This window comes from Chelonia mydas, chromosome 9, assembly GCF_015237465.2.
Source record: "Chelonia mydas isolate rCheMyd1 chromosome 9, rCheMyd1.pri.v2, whole genome shotgun sequence".
NCBI lineage: Eukaryota > Metazoa > Chordata > Testudines > Cheloniidae > Chelonia > Chelonia mydas.
The window spans coordinates 19073869-19099447 of NC_057855.1; the positions used below are offsets into that span (position 1 = coordinate 19073869).

The following is a 25579-nucleotide window of genomic DNA, read 5'->3' on the forward strand; positions in this document are numbered from 1 at the left end:
AGAAACATAAAAGCATTTCTGCCTTTCTTTGCTTGGGCTGAGATGTTTATGAAATGACCTCTGGGCGATTTCCATTTCCCTGTGTTGGGAAGAGGGAGGTTGAAATTCTTGTGCGGGGGGGGGGGGTATCCTTGTTTCTAGTTCATCAGAGAGGTCGCTCTCACTGTGTTGGAACAGGGGCTAAACACGGATCTGGTAAGTACGATTCCGATCCCAGACGAGAAGTTCTCCTTTTCATAACAATCTCTCTAGCACAGGCTAGTCACAGCCGCTGATAAATAACATCGAATCCCCTTCTCGGTTAATTCGTGGCCGTTAAGTAGCACTTTTGAAGCAGGTCTGTCTGGGAAGACGCCTCTGTCTCTCTTCTAAGGAATCTCCCCTCCCTCCTTGAAGATCCCCCTAGCCAAGCAGCGCGGAGTTGTTACCTGACACGCTGCTCCCCACGCTGGTTGATTGCCATCCTTAGCCTTGTGATTTGACTGCAGTACCCTACATCGAAATTGCAGACTTTTAGCATCTAGAAACCTAGGGATTGTCCTCCCCTCCTCCTTCCCCCCTCTGTGCCATTTCGCCGCCGGGCCGGTGCTGGGATAAAGCAGCTGGAGCCACCCACCCGCGGGACACGGGTAAAAGATACAGTGGGGCTGAAGGGAGATATCCCACCTCCAGTGGACTCAGGGCGGATCCAGGCAGGGATTGCACTGTGTGACATCCTATCAGGAGGGGGGAAAGACATGCAGCAGGAGCAGCCCACCGCTAAAGTCCTGGGGACCAAATCCTTTACTGCTGCATCCGAGAGGACTCCGATTTAAAATAAAAAGGGGGTGTCCTTGGAAGCTTCGACCTGACAGCGACTGAACCTGGGAAGATTTGGCTCACAACGCTCTGTACTGTGATACCGTAGGCGCCATGCAATGCTTATCTATTTGTATTCAACCACCATCCCCCCCTGCCCGCCCCGCCCCCACCTCCCCAATTCATCTGCAAAACTTGAGGGGAGAACCACTTAAACGGATTACAAGCCTTCTTTGGTGCCATTGCTGGAAGTTGCTGGCTGGGGGTGGGGGTGGGGGAGTGAAAGTACAAGGTTATGGCATTAGGGATGTAATACATCTTAAAGAGTTCTCCTGACGTCGCCTAGCCATTCAGAGCAAATCTCGGTAAGCTTTTAGCACTCCGCATGGATCGGTGCTAACCGCGATCGTTTGCTACTTTCCTAATAAAAATCATTAGCGCAGGATAACTTCGCCTGATTGCAGTGTTCCGTACTTGCAAGCGGCCTGTGAAAAGATCTATTGATATGGCAACGTGGTGTGGGCAAAAATACAGACCTTTTGTGAATGTATTTCAAACCCCAGTGCGTCGCTAAGGCAGCTGCGAAACAGAGACCCCTGGCAAGAATAACAGACATTCTCCTACAATCTGCTTCGGTATTTCTTCCCTCTTATTTCTTTAGAGATCTAATAAAACTGTTTTCACTTTCCCACTCCCCCCCACTCCCCCGACCTTTTTAGAGGTATCAAGTGCATTTCGCCTGACGGCTCCAGATTTTGCTCCTGCAAATAAATGATGCAGCGTTTTAATTAGCAAGTAGTGCTGCTTCCATATTGAAATGTTTAACGAGCGCTTCAGGTGTTTAAAATAATATGGGGGATGTTACTGATCCGACAGGTATGGGGAGCGGTCAGGGAGAGAGGAGGTGGTAAAGGAATATGGATAGCTCCTGGCCTTATTAGCAGAGTGGGCACTAGCCTCCTATTTGGGAGTCGACAGTGAGTGATCTGTGCTCCTGACAGCCGGGCTTTTTGCCTACTAACTTTTTTATACCAACCTGCCGCCTCTTCAAGGATTCCAGCCAAGCCTCTCTCCGGCAAGCTTACCTACCCACACACTTGGAGCGGAGAGGGGGACTTGTTAGAATAACAGTGTTAAAGGTTTGGTTTAAGGCTGCTGTGACTCTCCGGACCCAGGGGCTCGTGGCTTCCAGAAGGGATGGTAGATTCGCCACCTGCTTGGAGGCTCGCTTGCAACTCCCAGCAGAGGTGGAGGGCAGAATGCCATGCCCATTTCAGGTTAGGGAGCGAGCCCCTTTCCTGGTGAATGTAGAGTGTGTCTCCCATGTGCATGCCATGGGTGTGCGAACTGAAGGAGTGAAAAAAAAACAAAAAAACAACCCAGCCTGTGCAATAATGTGTATGGGGTGGATTGCATCTCCCTGCCCTAGCTACGTTGCCCAGCTCTGGAAAAAAAATATCAGAATTTGATCTTTGAAATGCACAGACAGGTACTGAGACGTGCATTACTGACCCAATAACCCCTCTCTTGCTTAAAAAGAACTTCGCCCTGACAACCGATCTTGCCAGCTAAATTTCAGCCCAGGGTAAATTTGGACAGCGTCTGGAGTCTCAGCTGCAAGGCGCTCCCTCCTTGTGATCTGTTACCGGCTGGTAGCTCTTCACTAACAAATAATCTACTCCCGCCCACACAGTGTCACTTTCCTTCGCCCCGGTTTCTCAGCAAAACTGTATTACCTTCTTGCTGCCTCTGTCGTGTAAAGATGTCAGCTGAGTTGTATTCTCTTCCCGGATCCAGTCAGCATCGGGCATGGTTTTCTTCTCGGGCACACACACACACACACACACGCCCAAAGCCAGACCGAAAAATCTTGCGGCCGTTAAGGAGTTAAATCCTCCTCTTCGCTTTTGATGCCTTGCTCGGTGACAGAATGCAAAATGTGCCGTTGTTACCCAAGTGATTCCGGGTCTCTTCCCAGCGATTTGCTTTGCCTCCTTTTAAAGCTGGAAGCGAGCAGGAGGCTGTTGGATCCTGGGGAAGATTGAAGGCTTGAGTTGCAGCACAACAATAAAAAAAAAAAGGGGGGGGGGGCGCTCGTGGTGCAAAGGGATCAAAGAGAGCGAAGAAATGCGAGGGGAGAGGAGCCGCCTTGTTCAAGTCACCCAGGCTGGGGCTTCCCGAGCTTTCACGTTGGGACATCCAGGTGTGATGGAGAGCGGCTACCTACGGCTCTGCGTAAACTAATCTATTGGCTTTTTGCAGCAGTGTCTGTGCGCGGAGAGGACCCTGTCTGGGGGGCAGCTGGCCAGAGAGACACTTCTCCCCATGATCTACCCGCAGCACGAGCGCCTTGCTGGAATTTGCAGTTGGCAATCGGGGGCTCTTTTTCCTTGAGAGTTGGGGTGAGGGGACCGTGGCTCGTTTCTGGCGGCTGCTCCTTCCTTCCTCGTTCTTCTTGGCTTTCCCCAGTCTGATTATTTCCCACTCCTCCCCCACCCCACCTTCCCATCCCCCCCCCCCCCCGGAAAAAAAAACTGTACAGTCAGGGCTTCCCAAATGCGCGCCCCCGAGCTGGTGCCAAGCGCGCCCCCTTCATTTGTTCCCCTTCTTGAAGCTCATTTTCATGACGTGGAAAAGCCTGATCCAGGGCAACAACAACAACAACAACACACACACACACACACGGAGAGAAAGAGAGAGAAGCCCGAGATTCTCCGCTGTGATTGAGCCTCCCTCCCAACGATGTGCTGCTGGTGTCCAGAGAAAGCAGCAGCAGCAGAGCTGGGAGCCTGCAGCAGCCCCCTTCTCCTCCCTCCTCCATTGAGTGTGCCAAACAGCCGCTCTGCATCCTAAAGAAGCTCATTGAGGGGCTCATTGCATTCCCAGCACGTTTCAGGCTTGCTTGCTTTTTTTTCTTTTTTTTTTTTTCCTCCTCTCCTTTTGCCTCAGCCTCAGCAGGAGTACAGAGAGAGAGAGAGAGAGAGTGAAACCAGCAATCCTTAAACTCGAGCTTTTTAAAATTCTATTTATTTATTTATTTTTAGATGTGCTAAAATCTCTCCTGCAATCCGGTAAGTACAAGCGTTCTGGGTCCTCTTCTTTCTGCCTAGCTTCAAAGACACCCCCACCACCATTATCCCTCCCCCCCCCCCCCCATCATTTTTATTATAGCCCTTGCAGAACAGAGAGAACTTAAGTCGCTATTTTGCAAGACAGACAGAGAGGACTGACGGATACTGCAATATAGCTCTCCTTTCTCTCTCTCTCTCTCTCTCCCCCTTCTTCACAATTAGATCATGATTTTAATTGCACAGGATATTTCTCTTTTCTCCCCTTTCCTACAGCTGAGGGTTTTATTTGCAAGTTGATCCTAAGGATTTGTATTCCTTTCCCATTTCTCTCCCTAAATGCGTCTTTCGGATTTTAAGTTTGTGCGGGGAAGGGGGGTGGGGGGAAATTCTCTAGCTGTACATGGGTAAGGCAAAAGAAAAAGGTCATTTTTATTGATAAATTAGGATTAAAATCAACGATCTCTCTGGACAATTTCAATTGGTATTTCACTGACTCAAGAAGGGCTGCATCACCATTATTATTATTATCATAATCATTAACATTTATTTATCCCCAAACATTTGAAATATCTGGCAAAAGGAAGGGGGGAAACTGTATCTTGGAGAGCTGCATCTCATTAGTACAGTATTTGTTTCCTTTGACTGGAGAAGAATGGTGTCTTCTTTTTGAAAGGTAGACAGTACGATAGATAATTTATCAGCTGGTGTCAAGGTATTTTTCTTCCACTTTCAGCTTTTTAACTGGGTCTCTTGGCTGGTCCTGGGGGCGCAAAATATAATAATCCAAACCAGGCTGAGCATTTCAATCCGAAATGCTTCTTTAGCTGTCACTTCGCCTTAGATCTGATGATCGCATGGGCATGTGCTTTAGAAAGATTAATCATCTCTAAATGCTTTAATCAGCTAAAATGACTAATATGTAGTATGTATTTATCTGATAATATACCAGTAGCATTAATCCATCAGTGTATCTGGAAGGGGGAGGTTTTATTTTAAATCACGGTTGTTAAGCATTATTAAAGACACTGTGAGAATTTCTAAAGGAAACTGTTAGATCAGGGACATTTACAAACCCTGCACATTCCTGCAAACTTCCATATAGAATATACTGAGCTGGTGCACTGGATATCGGACCATTGCAATCTAGCAACTTTGGGAGGGTTTTTTGTGTGTATGTGTATATATAAAGGACGTAGTATGATGCTGGTGAAAGATATCCACTGATATTTTCTCCTGTAATTAATGCAGGTTATGATGTACACAGAGGTAAGCCTGCAAATTAGTGTTTTTCTAAACACTGGTCATGTGGTGAAAAATACGTATAAATGTAATACGCTCAGTCTATATGTTCATTTGCTATATGGTATGTGCATGCTGTTTTCATTATAGATGCCATTTACTAAATATCATATGGGAAGGGAAAATATGGCATCTTATGATTAGAGATTTCTATAGCTCTTAAGTCTGAAACCAGCCTTGAACATCAAGCACTGCTAGAGTTTGTTTTGAACGTCTACCCAAAAATTGCTGAACTTTCCAGGAGCCTAATAAAAGTCTAGCAAAAACGGAGTTTATTAAGAACAGTGACGTGACTAAATACTAAAATTCTGCATTTTTATTTCTGTTACAGTTTTGTAATCAGCCACAAATGATGAAACCTTCCACAGCAGAGACTCTTCATAAAGGAAGGATGTTGTGGGTAATTCTTCTAAGCACAATTGCTCTAGCATGGACTACACCAATTCCCTTGATAGAGGACTCAGAGGAAATTGACGAGCCCTGCTTTGATCCATGTTACTGTGAAGTAAAAGAGAGCCTTTTCCATATACATTGCGACAATAAAGGATTTATAAATATTAGTCAGATAACGGAGTCGTGGTCAAGACCTTTTAAACTTTATCTGCAGAGAAATTCCATGAGGAAATTATACACTAACAGTTTTCTTCATTTGAACAATGCTGTGTCTATTAACCTTGGGAACAATGCACTGCAGGACATTCAGACAGGAGCCTTCATTGGGCTCAAAGTTCTGAAGCGATTGTACCTGCACGAGAATAAATTAGACATTTTCAGAAACGACACTTTCCTGGGTTTGGAAAGTCTGGAATATCTGCAGGCAGATTACAATGTCATTAAACGGATTGAAAGTGGGGCATTTCGAAATCTGAGCAAACTGAGAGTCTTGATCTTAAATGACAACCTTATCCCCATGCTTCCCACCAACCTATTTAAATCTGTGTCTTTAACTCATTTGGACTTGCGGGGAAACAGGTTAAAAGTCCTTTCCTATCGAGGGATGCTGGACCATATTGGCAGGAGCCTGATGGAAATCCAGCTGGAGGAGAACCCTTGGAACTGTACCTGTGAGATTGTGCAGCTGAAAAGTTGGCTGGAGCGCATACCTTACACTGCCCTTGTGGGAGACATAACCTGTGAGACCCCCTTCCACTTCCATGGTAAGGACCTGAGGGAAATCAAAAGGAGTAAACTCTGCCCCATGCTGTCTGACTCCGAAGTCGAGGCCAGTCTGGGGATTCCTCAGTTGTCATCTAGCAAGGAGAACGCATGGCCTACGAAGCCTTCCTCCATGCTATCCTCCTTCCATTTCACTGCTTCCTCTGTTGAGTACAAAACATCCAATAAGCAGCCCAAACCCACCAAGCAGCCCAGAGTGCCCAAACCTCCCCCTACACCCCGAGGCCTGTATCCTGGGCCAAACCAGCCTCCTATAGCTGCCTACCAGACAAGGCCCCCGATTCCCATCATATGCCCTACTGGGTGCTCTTGTAGTTTGCACATCAACGACTTGGGCCTGACGGTCAATTGCAAGGAGAGAGGATTTCACAACATCTCCGAGCTTCTGCCCAGGCCCCTGAACGCCAAGAAGTTGTACCTGAGCGGCAATTTGATACAGAAAATCTATCGCTCGGATTTCTGGAATTTTTCTTCCTTGGATCTGTTACACCTTGGGAACAACCGTATCTCCTACGTGCAGGATGGGGCTTTTATTAACCTGCCTAATCTGAAAAGCCTGTACCTGAACGGCAATGACATCGAGAGGCTGACTCCAGGCATGTTCAGGGGCTTGCAGAGCTTGCATTACCTGTACTTCGAGTACAACCTGATCAGGGAGATCCAGCCCGCGGCCTTCAGCCTCATGCCCAACCTGAAGCTGCTCTTCCTCAACGACAACCTGCTGCGGACCCTGCCCACAGATGCCTTTGCGGGCACCTCCCTGGCCAGGCTCAACCTGAGGAACAACCACTTCCTTTACCTGCCCGTGGCCGGGGTGCTGGAGCACCTCCACGCCATCGTGCAGATCGACCTCAAGCTCAACCCCTGGGATTGCACCTGCGACCTGGTGCCCCTCAAGCAGTGGATCGAGACCATCAGCTCGGTCATCGTGGTGGGGGACGTGCTGTGCGCCAGCCCGGAGAACCTCACCCGCCGGGACGTGCGCTCGGTGGAGCTGGAGGCGCTGTGCCCGGAGCTGCTGCACGCCGCGGCCGCCTCGCCCGCCCCGCCCGGGGGCAGGCCCAGCCCCACCAGCCCCTCGGCCTACGAGCTCTCCCCGGCCGGCGCCGCCGCCGTGCCGCTCTCCGTGCTCATCCTCAGCCTGCTGGTCCTCTTCTTCTCGGCCGTCTTCATCGCCGCGGGGCTCTTCGCCTTCGTGCTGCGCCGGCGGCGCAAGAAACTGCCCTTCCGCAGCAAGCGGCCGGAGGCGGGGGACCTGAGCGGCATCCACATGCAGTGCCACCGCTTCTTCGAGGAGGGCGGCCGGGGGGCGGGCGGCGGCGCCTCGCCGGAGAAGGGCCACCCGGCGGGGCACGTCTACGACTACATCCCCCACCCGGTGACCCACATGTGCAACAACCCCATCTACAAGCCGCGCGAGGAGGAGGCGGAGCGGGAGGAGGGCGGCGGCGGCGGCGGCTGTGGAGGCGAGGCCGGCGAGCGCCTGGGGGGAGGCGGGACGGGGGAGCCGTTCGCCGAGCCCGGCCACCAGGAGAACAGCACCCACTACCGGACCTTGCTGGAGAAGGAGAAGGAGTGGAGCCTGGCCGTGTCCAGCTCCCAGCTCAACACCATCGTGGCCGCCAACCACCAGCACCACCACCACCCGGCCGGCGGCGGCGGGCTGGCGGGGGAGCTGGCGCTGGCGCCGCCCGGCTTCCCCCACGAGAAGAACGGCGGGGTGTTGCTCTTCCCGCCGGCCGGCGCCGGGCTAGACAGAGAGCGGCCGCCGCTGCCGCCGCCCTGCACGCTGGGCTTCGTGGACTGCCTCTACGGCACGGTGCCCAAGTTAAAGGAACTGCACGTCCACCCGCCGGGCATGCAGTACCCGGACCTCCAGCAGGACGCCAGGCTGAAAGAAACCCTTCTCTTCTCGGCCGGCAAGGGCTTCACAGACCAACCCCCCCCAAGCGAATACCTCGAGTTAAGGGCCAAACTCCAAACCAAGCCGGATTACCTCGAAGTCCTGGAGAAGACAACCTATAGGTTCTGACCAGAGAGCTTTTCTTTCCACCCCCCGCCCTCCAGTAGCGCCCCCGGCCCCCCCTTCTCCAGCCCCCGTGCAACCGCATGATGAGAATAGAGAATACAGCTGTGTGCTCTCCCCCACCAGAGATGTGTGTGTTTGGAGGAAGGGCCGTTCTCAGATCATTAATCAATGAAGTGCCTTCGCAGACTTGCCAGCAGATGTTAATCATTATTTTTTTATACTGAAACTGAGACTTTGACTGTGCCATGTCTAAGGTATATTATTATTAATTATTATTATTATTACTACGGGGATCTTTGTATTGATCCTAACTAAGTAAATTCTGTGTCTTTTTTTTTCCGTTGCAGTAAACTTTTTACTTTATATATATTTTTTTTCCTGGGGGGGGGGGGGTAGGGGGTGATGGCATTTTGTGGCTTTCTTTCTTCTTGCCCATCATGGCACAGATCCTGTACATTTATTTAAAACAATCAAATGCAGTTTGCTGCATGCCTGGAAACTGCAAGAGGGGGGTGGGGCAGGGGTCTTATTCGAATGTTCTCTCACTCTTGTCTCTCTCTTTCACATGCACACACACGTAGACGCGTCCACGCAGCTCCCCACCCCAGCTGCCGGTCGGGTCCCTAGCCGCTCCGATCGGCTCCCCTTCCGTTCCGCTCGCCCTTCCCCTCCTCTCCTCTTGGAGAGGGGGGATTCCATTTCCAGTGTGAAGTCATCCGAAACAAAGAAGCCCATTGGATGTAACCACGTGGCGCACGCACACACACCTGGGGATGATCAATGACACTTCATGACGCCATGAGTTTTTGGAGGACATCCGCACTTTCTTATTAAAACAAACCCATACAACTATACAAAAATAAATAAATAAATTACTGGGTACCTATCAGTAACGGCTTTGTAGGAAGCACTTTTAATGTTTTCTCTCTCTCTCTCTCTCACACTCATACACACAAAGATACAAACAACAATGTGCATATATTTATTCTGTAATTTCAAGTGAATATAAATTGTAAAGGTAATGTTTAATCATTCATTGTACAGTGATGCGTCTGGTATAGCTTTCCTAATAAAAAGTTTTGAAAAAAATACATATAGATATATAGAGGATACAAAGCTTGAACCTAAAATTTCAGTTTACTCTCCCCCTACCGATGATTACTTCTCTCACCTTAATCCTGAAAGCTATTTTATTAATCACCGTTCAGTGCACTGTGTGATGTTAACAGGGAAAAAAATCTGTACAACTTCTGCCACAGTACCACTTAGGACTTTAAAAAATCCAATTTGAAACCTGTTTTTCTTCCACATTGCATTGTAACTATGTCAGAGTTTCTTCTATTTAAAAATAAGCAGCAGAATTAACCCAATTTCTTCTACTAATATTGCTAGTAGAATCTAAGTTCTGCTACAACTTAGGAGAAAATAAGGCATTAGTATTACAACTTTTCAGTGTTTAAATTCACATCAATTATAAAAGGAAATGAGTAGAGAGTGGAGAAAGGTTTAGATGTAAATTTGAATATTTGATACAATTGCGCTTGGAATGTTCTTTCCCCTCGTTTGGAAAAGACAGAAACAATGTGGGAAACTCAGGCCCAATAGCTGACATTTGCTGGGTCTCTCCCTTGCCTTGCTGCAATCAGAACGACTAGGGGGGTCAGGCTGATTTTACAAAATGTGTGTCATTAAAATGATGCTGCAAAATGGACTTGCCGCGTCACCCAGTTTACAACCCACTTAGATCTGAACAAAACCAAAGAAAAACGGATTTTTCTTTTAGGGTACTGGCTGGTATCTTGTTCCTGGTAGATCTGGATTGACACACGGAAAAAGCCAAGGGAGTGCTTTGTGGAGGGGGGGTGTTACACAATGTGGCCAGTAGATGGCGCCGGAACTCCAGCGATCGCAGCAAAGGCTGCAGCTGAGTTGTGCCGCCCGTCCGGTACTTTCCTCTTGGACTCCTGAGTCTGCCCTTAATAGCATGAAATCGTTACGTTGAATGTAATTCACCAGACGTCACTAATGCCTTACATCAAGCTAGGAACAAATTAAATGGGAATGTGAATGTCAGCTCCTTAGCCGTGCAGTTACGCAGGAGAGGCCCCGTCCTAAAGATCTCAACTAATGAATTTTATACAGAAATATCAAGTCAAAAATATATTTTGTGTTAATAAAAACAGCAATCATGGCAGTTTATCAAGGTAAATTGAAAAATGTTTCCACTGCATTAAAAAAAACCCTGTATCTAATGTTCTTGTCCCTTTGGGCATTTGTTATGGGCCTATATGTCCATTCATAAGTTGCAACTTTTTGGATTGGGTGAGGAAAGAGAACCTATGTTTGCATGGACTGATGTGCCACATCCATGCTGCTATATTCATGCCAGCTGCCCTGGTCAGGAAAGGCTGCTTCCCTGTCTCATGTGTAACAAAATTATTCCACCCAGCACATTGTATTCCAATGGAGTTAAAAGGCCTCTCCCGGGATGCCCCTAATTACAGCTTTGGCAGGTATGCACAGTACAGGCTCTCTCTGTCTCTGAGTGTCATGTGGAGGAAGTAGAAAACATTTTCTGGGAATCAATAGTAGCCCTCTGGACCATAGAGATAATGGGATGGGGGGAGAAGGGTGCAAGGGAACAGCTTCAAAAGTCTGTAAATCTTTGCATCACCTCCATATTATTGGTTAATGTTATAAACTTCCAAGTTGCCAGATCCCTTTATAGTATTGATGTTGGTTTCATTATTTCTGCATTCAGCACTAATCTGTTTTTAATGGATATTAGAAAAGCATGCAGGTATTTACAAAAAATAAACATCAAAGTGCAAGGCCAGATCCTTCTGATGATAATCATTATAATTCCATTGATAATGCTGCAGCATGCAGAAAATGGAGGATGATATGTCAGGTTAAAGTACAATCCCTGGTGTGACTGTTGCTGTATACATTTGGGGGTGGGGGGAGCAAAACCTGAGTGTTCATAAATCATATCAAAGTGTAAGCCAATCATTATAAATAATGTTTATATTTTATTTAAACTACAAAAAGGCAAGAGCATCTTGACTTAAATAGAGGTAGCAATTTCACCTGCAAATGGTGAGGGAATATATTTATTCAGTGGAAATAAATTTATTCTATGAGAATGGAATTTTGTATTAAAAGAGAGAATTTTTTGGCTTAAATTGAGTTATTTTTTTCATTGTGTAGGAAACATTTTCTTGTGCATTATAAACTCTTTGAAATCAGTGGGGGAAGATTCTCGTGGAAGTGTTCAGAATATTTAACTGTGATATCTAATGTGTAATATGATGATTCTAATTTTATTTTTTTGTGATAAGCTGTGGATGGGTGGATGGTAAAATTACTGTCCAGTTCAGAAAACAAAAGTGGGTCTGTCATATCTGATCTGTGAAGGGAGACTATTCATATCCATCAACCTGAGTGAACCTAATTAATAGGGATTATTTATCATTATTAGCAGTATTATTCATAAAATTGATACTATTTGGAAGGAATGAAATAAAATAAAATTATCCACATTCACATAAGTGATGTTTAATGGAACAATATTTTAAATAAAAATACTTTTTTTAGCTTAATTCAGTATTGTATTGACAAGTAGTTGACATCAGGTTAATGTATGTGCTGATGCTCAGAATCTTGTGGTAGAACATTCATCATACAATTATTTTTATTCACTAATTTACTATGTTGAAATTCTTCCTACAGGTGTGAAGGAAAAAAGGCCAGGTAAGTCACAGTCATAGCTTATAATAAATGTTTAGCTAGAAAGGGAAGATAACTAAATTTCAGGGTTCTTCCCCATTTCCCAGGACTTTTCACACAATTCTTACAAAGAAAATCCCACTTAACAAGAAGTGTTTGGGCCTGGGAAATAAAAGGTCTTTCCTACTGCATCAACAGAACAGAAGGTGTTTATTTCTAATGGTATGAATACTCTCCTTCTAATGCAAAATCTGAGTTCAGTAAAGTGTTCCTTCTCTAAAAGTCTGTCCTTGTAAGCCAAAAAAAGTGTGTTATAGTTAATATTTCAAAGGGGTCATTTATGAAGGATTTCAGTAGAGTTGCTTGCCTGAACACAGACTTTTCAATTCAAGATTATGTCAAAGTACTTTGAACGAATATTGTATGGTTTTATTATTTCTTTGTTTATTTTATTTTTTGATTGCAGTTCATTTAATTTTGAGCTAGAAATGTACAATAATGGTCAATTTAGTATTGTTAGCTATAAACATTTAAGTCAGTGGCACACAAAACTCACTACAAAATGTCCTCCTGAACTACCATAGGTTTGTCAAGCTCTACTGCACGTAACCAAAAAGAAAAGGAGTACTTGTGGCACCTTAGAGACTAACAAATTTATTTGAGCATAAGCTTTCGTGAGCTACAGCTCACTTCATCGGATGCATTCAGTGGAAAATACAGTGGGGAGATTTATATACATAGAGAACATGAAACAATGGGTGTTACCATACACACTGTAAGGAGAGTGATCACTTAAGATCAGCTATTACCAGCAGGAGAGCGGGGGCGGGGAAGGAAACTTTTTGTAGTGATAATCAAGGTGGGCCATTTCCACGTCTGAGGAACAGTGGGGGGTGGGGGATCAGCAACCACACACCACACAACAGAACCACTAACCCAGGAACCTATCCTTGCAACAAAGCTCGTTGCCAACTGTGTCCACATATCTATTCAGGGGACACCATCATAGGGCCTAATCACATCAGCCACACTATCAAAGGCTCATTCACCTGCACATCTACCAGTGTGATATATGCCATCATGTGCCAGCAATGCCCCTCTGCCATATACATTGGTCAAACCGGACAGTCTCTACGTAAAAGAATCAATGGACACAAATCAGACGTCAAGAATTATAACATTCAAAAAACAGTCGGAGAACACTTCAATCTCTCACTTCAATCGATTACAGACCTAAAAGTTGCAATTCTTCAACAAAAAAACTTCAAAAACAGACTCCAACGAGAGACTGCTGAATTGGAATTAATTTGCAAACTGAATACAATTAACTTAGGCTTGAATAGAGAGTGGGAGTGGATGGGTCATTACACAAAGTAAAACTATTTCCCCATGTTTATTCCCCCCCCCCCCACTGTTCCTCAGATGTTCTTGTCAACTGCTGGAAATGGCCCACCTTGATTATCACTACAAAAGGTTTTATCCTTCCCCCTCTCCCTTCCCCCCCCCCCCCACCCCCCCCCTCCTGCTGGTAATAGCTCATCTTAGGTGATCACTCTCCTTACAGTGTGTATGGTAACACCCATTGTTTCATGTTCTCTATTTATATAAATCTCCCCACTGTATTTTCCACTGAATGCATCCGATGAAGTGAGCTTTAGCTCACGAAAGCTTACGCTCAAATAAATTTGTTAGTCTCTAAGGTGCCACAAGTACTCCTTTTCTTTTTCCGAATACAGACTAACATGGCTGCTACTCTGAAATTTAAGTCATGAGTGATATGTAAATTAGGGCTTGCTCAAGTAAGTAGCCACATTGACTTAAGTAGGACTGTTTGCGTGAATAGGGTGTACAAAATGTGGCCTTCTATGTGTAGGTGTACTGGGTGTCTCCATTCCTTAGCTGTTGTGAGGTTTATGGCTAAAGTCCAGCTTCCTTCAAGCACCTGACAAGTGTGAACATGTTGAAGAATTGCAGTTTGTCCAAAGTTGTCATCTGTTTTTCTAACATGGAGTTGCTTATATTGTTGGAACAATTAGAGCTCTGTGAATTTTCGTATTTTAATTCTGAGAGTATTCAAATGATAAAAATAACCCTCTTGGGAGTATTCCCAAATTTGTTCCTGAGTGACACTTCCCTATAGCTCTGAGAGTTTTCTAGTGAAAATGACCAGATTTTTCACATGGAAAGATATGATATACTGTGAATTTGCTGAATACACAAATTCACAACTTTTCCACACTAAAAATCAGCTTTTTTAAGTAAAATGACACTTTTCTGTCTTCTGGTTTCAGGTACGTTTGAGGCAAGACTGGAAATGATTTTATTTCCCCTGAAAACAGGATTTTTCAGGTGGTGAGAATTTCTTCACATAGCCCTGCTATTCCACCCTGGCTTATATAACTAGGGCCTGATTCAGAACCTGTTGAAGTCAGTGAAAATAACCCTATTGACCTCAGTGTGCTTTAGAACAGACCCTTATACTGGATATCCACAGTGGGTGTCATCCTACTCCCACTGAAGTCATTGACTTCGGTGATGCAGTTTTGGGTTCAGTGTGCCCCGCTGAAGTCAAATGGAGTTCTGCCTGTATAAGGATAAAGGGCAGGTCTGCATACAAACTTTTTCCACTTGAATTAAATTACTTACCTAAAACTGATGTAGTTATTTTGCTGTAAATCTCTGCGTGAACAAAAAAGTGGCTAAAGTCAATTTAGGAAAAGTTTTTTTGCCAACAGACCAGCATTAGTCAAATTGACTTTAGCCATTTTTATTCTGAAATATGAGTGTTTACACGCACTTCTACTAAAATACCTGAATTGGTTTTAGGAAAATGAAAGTTGGTGCAATTCAGCCAGGCTTTGGGGGTTGAGGCCGAACCTGCGGATGCGGCAGGTAAACAAACCGGCCTGGCCCGCCAGGGGCTTTCCCTGCACAAGCGGTGGAACAAGTTTGGGAACCACTGGACTAGAGGCCTGATCCTATGCCATTGAATTAAGTCAATAGGAGATTTGCCATTGATTTCAGTAGGAGCAGGATTAGGTGCTATAACAGCTCACTTGGTTAATGCATTCATAATATGCTGCAGTTTAAAGGCAAGGCTGTAAAGTAATGTTCTTTTCAAGCAGCTCCCTAAGCCATCTACTTTAAATGATTTCTGATCACTAAATTGCCACGTGCTTTATGTTGGATTAAAAGTAGGTCACAGTAATGACAGGATTTGTCATTGCAAGTTCAGCTCCCATGTACTAAAGTCCATGGCATAATCTGACCACATACTGTGGCATGCATAGCAGTCTTTGGGTAAGTGTCACAGACAAAATGAGTTTCTCAGCCTTTAAATAGAACAGACCTTCTATTTCATAAAAAGAAAAGGAGTACTAGTGGCACCTTAGAGACTAACCAATTTATTTGAGCATAAGCTTTCGTGAGCTACAGCTCACTTCATTGGATGGCTACTAGAGCAGCATGAATCTGTCATGCTGCCAATCTATCACCATTTGTAATGGTATTGGGGGAGAAAAAGAGGGGGGAGAAGTGGATTATTTCATTTTCAGTCTTTTACTTCCTTCAGTGCAGAAAAAACACAAACAAATTAATCACAGACTTGAAAACAATTCCATGGGGTTTTAAAATATGCTTTATTTGATGAAATCCTTCTTTCAAGTTTTTTTGTTATGCTTTACCTTATTAATCTATCTGAGGGAAGCAAGCATCTTATGGGAAAGCACTTTACAATCTGTTTTTACATAAATGTTACAGTGAAACTTTGTGTGATATTTAGCAGCCTTGTTCAAGTAAAATATGTCATTTCAATACAAATGTCATGTTTTTATGCAGAAAATGTGCTGAATGCACACTCTATATTTTGGGCAAGGAGAGTCATTTGCTATGTTTGTGTATATTTACCTAAGTGGGGACTGCTGCAGAAGGGGAGCAGAAAAATCTATTATTGTTTAATCAACTCATACGTGTAAAATAGCACATCTGAGTGCAGTATCTCTTGGCTATGCAAAGTTACATAATTTTCAAATAGGCCACTTTTTTAGAGGGACGCATCAGATTTATAGCACATGGTTAGATGAGTGCTGCTCTGCTGAGCGTCTAGGGTACTCAGAGGGTTTGGTAAAATGGTGGGCTTGTCTATTTTCTTTACGTTAAAGAAGATGCATAAACTTCCATGTCCTTTGGAGAACAGTTACTTTCACAAGAAGCTCAGGTTTTATGAGCCTGTTGACTATATTCTGAAATTTGCAAATCAGATAGTTCTGTGTGGTTAATTCTGCATCGCCCAAAGCCTGTATAAAGGAACCTGATTATGAGATGAAATTCACCTTTTTGCAGGGGCTCACAAACAAAGCCTATAGATCACTTAAGTCCTACTTAAATCCTGTTTTGAAAGCTTAAATAGTGCTTAGGTCTTGCAGGTGTACCGTACAGAGTCAAATTACATCCAGTATAAATTTGGCTTTAGATGAATTGTTCAGTTCAAAAATGCCTTGAATACAAGAGTCTTGCTGTTCTCTTTAATATTTAGAAAATATACAGTATGCTTTCAAGATCAAACATACAAGACCATGTTATTTCTGTAGCTAGACATACAAGTAATTAACCCATATCTGTTTGACATATAGGACTAGATCCACTGCTGGTATAGATAAGTGCAGCTCCATTGACAGGAGTGGAGCTATCCTGATTTATACTGGGTGAGGCTCAGCCGAAAAGACATTTAACATCAGTCTTGGTATGCCTAGAATAAGCCCAAGGTTAGTAGAACTCAAGTTAGCAGATCCTGTGTTTGTTAACCTAGGGCTTCAGTGTCTACACTCATTTGTAACCCCAGATCAGGAATTGTTGAACCCTGAGTCCCAGCCTGGGGCTCCAGAATCTGCACTGCAGTATGCGGGCACAAGTCCAGCCACCCATATCCTAGTGTCCTCCCAAAATGTGCCCACTGCAGCCCTTTGTTCATGTTGCAGTGTGGGAAAACTTGAATGTCCAGAGGACAAAGAATGTCAGCTCATGGGATTGTGGGATACTCTTGGCAGACTCCCAGAGCATGGGTCCAGTGGTATTGCATCTACACTGAAAAGCAATAATAGGACTTGAACCTTAAGTCCCAGCTTGACTCAGGCTTGGATCCTCCATTTCCATGGGATCCTGGGATCCTGGGTCCGAGCCCTGGGTTAGCACTATTTGTGTGTAGACGGAAGTAAGGATAGGCTTGAGCCTGAGTTTCGGTGGGCTTTCATTGCAATGTAGACATGCCCTCTGTTAGTGTTAATAAGAGTCTGTTTGTCATTCTCATGGTATGATAGCCTTTTGAATTTGCATTACATTTGGTGGGATTTTATGTGCAGCCATTAGTGTTCTTTATTAGGGTGTTTTTATTTTTTAACAATTAATTATAAAGGAAGAAAGAGATGAAAGATTGTGGGCCAGATTCTCACTGGTGTAAATTGGCAAGTTAATGGAGCTGATTTACACTAGCTGAGATTCTGACCCTATAGGTGGCTATTCTCCCCTGGACCACATTGGAGGTTATTGTACTCATGGGAGTGCAGTAAAATAAAGCTTTTGTTGCTTTGTTGCATACAGAATTGTAGAAATTCCAGCTATTGACCAGCATGTGAATAGCTCATTAATCCTCCACAAAGAGTGTACCAGGTTTACGTTTGATTTTTTGCAAGAGTATTCACTCTGACTTAACCCTGCTCATGTCCTTCTGGATAAAAATAAAATAAAAGAAATGCAAATTATCTGATTCTTACCTTTTATAAATGTTACTTATGCCAAACCTTAAATTAGTTGTTAAAAAGTCCAGTGACGTTCTAGTAGAATATGCCATTGAAAATTACAGGGATTAGAAATCGTATGATTTGTGTAAAGCAAGATGTCACCAAGGCTGGTGTAAAAGAATAATTTTTTGTTGTATCGTTTAAAAACATTTAATGACTAAGCAGGTTGAGTATTGGCCTTTGTTGTTGCAAACATTTACGTCATTTTTTTTTAACTCCTATCTTTAAAATAGAGTAGATTAGATATGGGTCTTCTGGCACAGGAGCTGAACTCGAAAGACTGCAGTTTTAATGGTTATAAAGGTAGCTAATGAGCAAAGAATGAAGTCTTCTGGGAAGTAACGAGACTATTGTGGGGCTAGTACAGAACTGAATGATATTCTGTATATGAACGTTGCCATCGTCTGTATCTGAACGCAATGCTTATTTTTTTCCTTTGTCCCTCTTAGGGCCCGGAAGAACCACCATTAACCACCTTCCCCAGATTTTTCAGTCTCTGATCTTGAGGCTAATGTTATGGTCACAAGCCGTTATGGTACAAAATATTTAATAATGCAGTTTCTCAGGCACTGATTCACCAATATAGCACCAAGTAAAACAAAAATATAATACCAATTAAAGCAAAGTGACATATGTTGAGGTGTAAAACAAGCCATCAGACTGTCAGTATAATAAAAGTGGTATGTAACATTTCCCAGAAAAGAAGAAGAAAGATAGTCCTGTGGTTGGGGTGCTGGCCTGGGTCTTAGGAGACCAGTTCCAGTTCCATGCTCTGCTACTGATTTCCTATGTGACCTTGAGCAAGTCACTTACTCTATGTACCTCAGTTCCCCATTTGTAAAATGGGAATAATAACATTTCCCTACCTCACAGGGGTGTTGTGAGGATAAATACATTAAAAACTGTGAGGAGCTCAGATACTGTGGCGATGGAACCATTTAAGTACCATAGATAGAAAAAGTGAAAAAAAAAATATCTGCCATTTGTTTCCTGCTTTAGCAGGAGATTTTAAGTGGTGTGTAGCTTCTACACAAATTGTATATTGTATGAGTCCGAACTGTGTAAAATTGTGTGTGTGTGTAAAGATGCATTTTGGGCTATGTAAAATATATGAAAGGATTCATATTGCTCTAAAAATATGCTGAAGAAATATAATATTGAGACTGAGTGGGAAAAAGCTTAGACATTTCAATAACATGGTGATGGCCACAGTATGAACCTGAATAGAATATAGAGCATGTTGGAAAATGTTTTTTTTTCTTATGGAAAATATTGATGAAGCTGAAATATATGTTTTCATTAATATTTTCAGTGGAAAAGTTACAGTTCTTATAAAAAAAACTGAAAACCCCAAAACTGAAATTTTTGAGACTTTTGGTTTTCCAACAAAAATTGAATATTTTTGAGGAAAGCAAAATCTTGGTCTTTTTTTCATTTTTTTGAAAACCCTTTTTCTTTAAAAAAAAAAAAAAAAAAAAAAAAAGTTTAATCAGAAAATTTTGTACTAACCCACGTAGAATTTTTTTGTAGAGCTACGATCAACATTACAAGTCAGCTATTACCAGGGTGAGGGATGGGAAACTTTAGTCCTTTTGCGCTTTATGGCACCTGTCAAATCCATAGTTGGCAAAGGGCCTGGAGATGCAAAAATCTAACTTCCAGTGACAATGAATATAGATATAGTCAACGGGTGGTTTATGAGTGCACACTCCAACTGGATAGATGTCAGCACCTTCATTGACTTTGTCCCTTACTACACTGGATTATTACCAAGGTAAACTATAATTTGAACTCATCTTTCTTATATTCCATCTTGTCCCTATTAAAAATAATAATACACATAAGAAAATGTAAGTACGTGACGTGTAGCTGTAGGAAAATGGCAACAACGCTGGTTTATGAACAACCTTTTCAAGTGATAAGAAACTATAAAACCAGAAGCCTACTAACATTATTAGTCTGTGCTGAGTGATCCATATAACTGTGGCGGGGGGGAAGGGATTGAGCAGATGAATAACTTAAAACACAAACTCTTTTTCGTACATCTGCAAAGTCCAGATCTACCAGATATTGCAGGTTTTTATTGTTATTGATGTACCAGCATTCTTCTTTGACTGATTGCTCATGTGCATTCCACAATAGGTGTGCGTGCTCGCCACGTGCACTGGTGCCGGAAGTTTTTCCCCTAGCAATACCCATAGGGGAGCCCCCCTAGCAACCCCTGGAGTGGCGGTGCTATCGCGCGGTATAAGGTGCGCTGCGCACTCCCCCACCCTCAGTTCCTTCTTGCCACCAGTGAAGGTGCTTTAGAACTGCTCTGCTCCAGCTCTCTGTTGAAGCTTTACATGTTTGGACTTTGCTTCGTTCGTAGTTAGTTAGTACCTGTAGTTTAGTTTTGTTTTTTTTAAACGGTAGTACAGTTAGAATAGATAACTGTGCCCGCGTCGGGGTATGCCCCAGGCTTTAAGTCGTGCGACACTTGCAAAAGGCCTATGCCCGTAACTGATCTGCACACTGACTGGTTACGCTGTCTAGAAACCCACCTCAGCGACCACTGCAAAATTTGCAGATCTTTTAAGCCTCAGACCAAGAAGGAGCAGGACATACGGCTCTGAGCCATATTGATGGAGTCGGCCCTGACCCCGACACCGCTGCGCCACTCCGAGTCGGCTCCGAGCACTGGGGCATTGATGTGCGGCGACCTAGCGGTGCCTTTCACCAGCCAGCACCACTTCCCGTCCACGGGACACTTTAAAAAGATGAAGAAGAGGTCTTCTCCGTCAAGACACTGCGGCAAGGCTGTGGGTGAGACTAGACCCACGTTGTGCAGCTCTCCATCCCCATCAACCTTGTGGCCTCTGATTCAAGTTGAGACAACCTCCCCGGACGCCAGTGGCCACATACTGGTGCCCCCTACGCCGGAGGCCCTACAGGCGGCTTGAGACATAATGTCTCTACCGATACCGGTTGCACCGACACCAGCAGTGCCCCAGTCCAGAGTCGCCGCCCAGATGGTACCGCTCATGGTCGAGGGAAGGTTCCCGACACAGTGACCGTACCACCTGCAGCCCACACCGGTCCCCGTCGACCCCCAGCAGGTTGTCTGGCTGAGTGCCAAGCAGTAGGGGATCCAGGCACCACTCTGTCTCGAGGGAGCGCGGACCTCAGGATCAGAGCGTGCTCCACCAGGACCGGGACAGATGGCACTGGAGGTAACTGTCTCTAAGAAGCCATCGTAGCCCCTTGTGGTACTGACATTGACGCCGCTCATGCTCTTCGTCCCAGTCGAGGTCCCCGACACGGCACCACTCCCGCAGCCCCAGGCGTAGATCAGCGGCAACCGGCCGTCGCAGATCCACCCGTCGGAGCCGTTCGCGGAGCAGCCGTTACAGACAGTACTCCTACTCCTCCATGCTGGGATCACGGTCTTGAGCTGGGCACCACTCGCAACGACGTCACTCATCCCGATCCCGGGATAGCAGTCAATCGTATGCCAACCTGGCCTCCCTTTGGAGTTGACAGTTGGTGAGCCAGGCGAGTCAGGTGGGGCAGCCTGCTCCCACGGTGCCACAGCAGGTGCAGTGACACCAGACTCCCTGGCCAGCACCCTAGTACCAGTGGGCCCCGTGGACCCTGACGCAGCCCCAGGTGCTGGCTCGCTTGGTGGCTGGAGCCTCGGAAAGACCGTCGGCCTCCCTCTCTCAGCCCCCCAGGAAGGGGTCAGTGGAGTGCTCTTCCCTAGTTCCACGCTCAGAAGGGGACCAAGTGTTGGGACCTGCAGCGCCGGTGGGGACGCAGAGTACCACACCCCCATCCTCCTGTCCCTCAGGAGGACACGAAAGCCCACTAAGAACCTTTGAAAAGGATGGCCTCAAGCCTCAACCTACAAGCTGAGGAGGTGGAGGAGCCCTTGGACTCCCTCTTCAGTGTCCTCTCAGCTACAGTGCTGGCCAGGGGGCTCTCCCTCTCCATGAAGGGGTGGGAAAGATCTCAAATGCCTTGTGGCAGACCCCAGCTTCTTTGCCCCCCATCTCTAATAGGGTAGCATGAAAGTATTTCATGCCCACCAACGGGCACGAATATCTATCTACCCACCAATTCCCTAGTGGTTGAGGCAGTCAACCATAAGGAGCGTCATGACCAACCTGCTCCTACCCCTAACAATAAGGACTTGAGGAAACTAGACTTGTTCGTTAGAAAGATTTCTTCTTCCTCGAACTTTCAAGTGAGGGTGGCGAACCACCAAGCCCTGCTGGGCAGATATGACTTTAACTTCTGGGGCTTAATGCCCAAGTTTGTGGACTCCCTCCAGGAGCATGATAGGAAGGAGTTTAAGGCCCTGGTAGAGGAGGGCACAGCTACCACCAGAGCGGCCCTTAAGGCGGCCTCCAACACTGTGGATACGGCTGCAAGGACTATGGCCTCTGCGGTGTCCATGAGAAGGGCATGATGGCTCCTATTATCTGGGTTGTCCAGTGAGGCACAGAACTCCCTGCAGGACCTCCCATTCAACGGCAAGGCCCTGTTCACAGAACTAACAGACGTGAAGTTACACTGTCTCAAGGACTCCCGCACGACATTAAAGACTCTTGGTCTGTATGTCCCGGACCTGGCCAGGATCAAGTTCAAACCGCAGCAGACTCCCAGCCAGGCCACCCACTCCAGATATGAGTCCCCTTACAAAAAGCCAAGGGACTATAAGAAGCTCCCACAGCAGCAGTCTCAGCCTGCACCCCAGCCTGGGCCCTCCAAAGGCAAGCAGGCGGGTAAGCATCAGTTTTGATGGGACGCCCAGAGATGACTTACCAGTTTGTACCAGGGATCCACCCGACCTGCCCTTCTCCAACCATCTATGTACTTTTCTCCCGGAGTGGTCCTGCTGACCTCGGACCGATGGGCCCTCAACACTATCTACTGGGGCTATACCCTCCAGTTTCTCTCTACCCCACCCACCCGCCCTCCCTCCGCGGCCTTCTTCAGGGGCCCCTCTCACAAGAACTTACTCGAGCAAGAGGTGAGGCGGCTCCTTCTCTTAGGGGAAGTGGAGGTAGTGCCGGTGGAGTTCAGATACAAGGGGTACTACTCCCGCTATTTCCTTATCCCGAAGGCAAAAGGGGGCCTCAGGCTCCTCCTGGACCTGTGAGGCCAGTACATAGTAAAGCTCAAGTTTCGCATAGTCTCTCTGGCCTCCATCATCCCCTCCCTGGATCCTGGAGACTGGTGCGCCGCCTTCAATCTCCAGGACGCATACTTCCACATTCACATATCTGAGGGCCATAGGGGTTTCCTCTGCTTCATGGTAGGATAGTAACACTAGCAGTTCACCGTCCTCCTGTGTGGCCTCTCAACGGCACCCAGAGTCTTCACAAAGTGTATGTCTGTGGTAGCAGCTTACCTCAGGCGTCTTGGGGTCCAGTTTTTTCCCTACCTCGACAGCTGGCTTGTCAAAGGCAGCTCCAGATCACAGGTACAGGACCATGTAGCACTCTTCCTGTCCACATGCACTGCACTGGGGCTGCTGGTAAACAGCACCAAATCCATGTTGGTGCCAGTGCCACAAATATAATTAATTGGCGTGATTCTCGATGCAACATCGGTGAGAGCCTCCCTCCCACTGGACAGGTTCGACACCTTGAGGGAGCTCATCGGGGTGGTCACAAGGTTTCCCATGACAACTGCCAGGGTGGGCCTCCAACTCCTGGGTCATATGTCGGCGTGCATGTACATGGTTCATCACGCCAGACTCAGGATGCAGCCCCTTCAGCTCTGGTTGGCCTTGACAGTCTCCCAGTCCAGAGACAGGCTGGACAAAGTCCTCACTGTGCCCGAACCCGTGCTAGCCTCCCTCCGCTGGTGGCCTACCCCGGGGAACATGCTCCAAGGGGTCCCGTTCAGGGGCCAGCCACCGACTGTAGAGTTGGTGTCCGATGCATCGGACTTGGGGTGGGGAGCCCATGTGGGAAACCTCCAGACTCAAGGTCTGTGGTCCGCGCAGGAAGTAGCCCTGCACATAAATGTCAAAGAGCTCAGGGCAGGCCGAATAGCTTGCGTGTCCTTTCGCTCGTGCCTGGCAGGCAGGGTAGTCAGAGTTCTCACGGACAACATGCCGTCGATGTTCTACATCAACAGGCAAGGCAAGGTCCGCTCCTCAGCCCTCTGCCAGGAAGCCCTCAAACTGTGGGACTTCTGTATAGCCCATGATATCAACTTGGAAGCCCACCACTTACCGGGTGTCTGAAACTCTTGGGCGGATCGACTGAGCCGGGACTTCTCCTCTCAGCACGAATGGTTGCTGCACCCGGAGGCGGTGCACAGGATTTTCCAAACATGGGGCACTCCCCAAGAGGACCTCTTCGCGACCAGATAGAACTGCCAATGTCCTCGTTTCTGCTCCAAGGGGGTCATTGGCATGGGCGCAATTTCTGATGCCTTCCTTCTATCCTGGTCAGGTCAGCTTTTGTATGCCTTTCCCCTGATTCCGCTGATCGGCAAGGTGCTGGAAAAGATCAAAACGGACGGAGCTTGCATCCTTTTGATCGCCCCAATATGGCCCAGACAGCACTGGTACGGGACTCTCACGAGCCTGGCAATCATCCCCTGCATGGCCATTGCCAGCCTGCCTGGACCTTCTCTCTCAGGACCAATGTTGTCTTCTTCAACCCAACCTAGCAGCCCTCCACCTCACAGCGTGATTGCTCAATTGAAGTCATTGCTTGCCATTGAAGTCAGCGGGATCCCTTCCTTTGACTTCACTGGGCTTCGAATCAGGTTCTTGTTGATTACTGTCAGTCTGCCTCTCCCTTTGAAAGGACTGGAACAAATAGAAAATGGATGGAATGTTACTTCTAAATTAAAGTTGTATTTCTGAGTGTTAGGGGGGAAATTAACTTGCAAGATATTTAAGAAATCTTAGCAACAGTGGTAGCTTTTGTTAAATTTCCTAAAATGGACCATCAGGAAAGACACAGAGATATTAGTGTATGACAGCTGTGCTATATAGACAAACTGTCTTTGATGGAGAATGCATTTGATGAGGTGTAAATTCACCAGTTATCCTGAAATGAAAATTCTGACATTTGGCTGCAAGCTATAGTAGTGAAGGGACAGTTTTGTCGATAAATCAGATAGGGAACTATGCATCCAGGGCCTGATCCAGAGTCTTTTAAGGTCAGTGGAGAGATTCCTCCCAGAAAGCTAAATACAAGAGTCATTTAGGTGTTTACAGGTTCTAGTACAGTGGTTTATTACAATATAAATACCACTGCAAAAAACTGCTAAATCTAGCGAATAAAATAAAAGTGACTGAGGCATATACAAAGGTTTGGCATTATGAGCCTAAACTTGGCTGGAAGATGACAATCACTGATGAGATATACTGCAAATGATTTGGAAGGATGGGCAGAAGTTAAGGTACAACCCTATTTTTGGTGGCTGCTGATTTGTTAGGTCCTGGAAGAAAAGTTTAGGGAGATACTGGTATAACACCAACAGAGCCCTAGTCGTCGGCGGGCGGGATCGAACCTGGGACCTCTGGAGCTTAGTGCATGAGCCTGTACTTCATGAGTTAAAAGCCAACTGGATCTTAGCTAAGGCTGTAGAGCAGACTCATTAGTCTCTAAATGGTCTCGGTGCCACTAGAAGGGACAGAACACCACACTCAGGAGGTGTGTGGGTTGCACTGG

The 25579-nt window shown here is 46.0% G+C and overlaps 1 protein-coding gene and 1 long non-coding RNA gene across 6 annotated transcripts in view; one reads left to right on the forward strand and one right to left on the reverse strand.

Annotated features, from left to right (window-relative positions):
- The window catches only part of LOC119567117, a 64412-nt gene extending 61744 nt beyond the window's left edge, over positions 1–2668 (reverse strand). For all 4 annotated transcript variants that reach the window (XR_006283815.1, XR_005226888.2, XR_006283817.1 and 1 more), the window contains exon 1: positions 2535–2668. This is a non-coding gene — a long non-coding RNA (uncharacterized LOC119567117). The remainder of the gene's footprint in view (positions 1–2534) is intronic.
- A 2849-nt stretch (positions 2669–5517) lies between these two features.
- SLITRK3 (SLIT and NTRK like family member 3) lies at positions 5518–11930 on the forward strand. Of its 2 annotated transcripts, XR_006283814.1 has the most exons (2): positions 5518–8627; positions 8955–11930. XR_006283814.1 is itself a non-coding variant. In XM_043522596.1 (1 exon), the coding sequence occupies exon 1, from the start codon at positions 5518–5520 to the stop codon at positions 8374–8376; it is 2859 nt and encodes a 952-aa protein (XP_043378531.1). In that variant the 3' UTR covers positions 8377–11930. The 2 variants fall into 2 exon arrangements, 1 of the variants encoding a protein (XP_043378531.1); XM_043522596.1 differs by having other exon boundaries at positions 5518–11930.
- The last annotated feature ends 13649 nt before the right edge of the window (positions 11931–25579 follow it).

Excerpts from the sequence above, each read along its gene's own strand:
- SLITRK3 (XM_043522596.1), top strand. The coding sequence starts at position 5,518 with ATGATGAAACCTTCCACAGCAGAGACTCTTCATAAAGGAAGGATGTTG.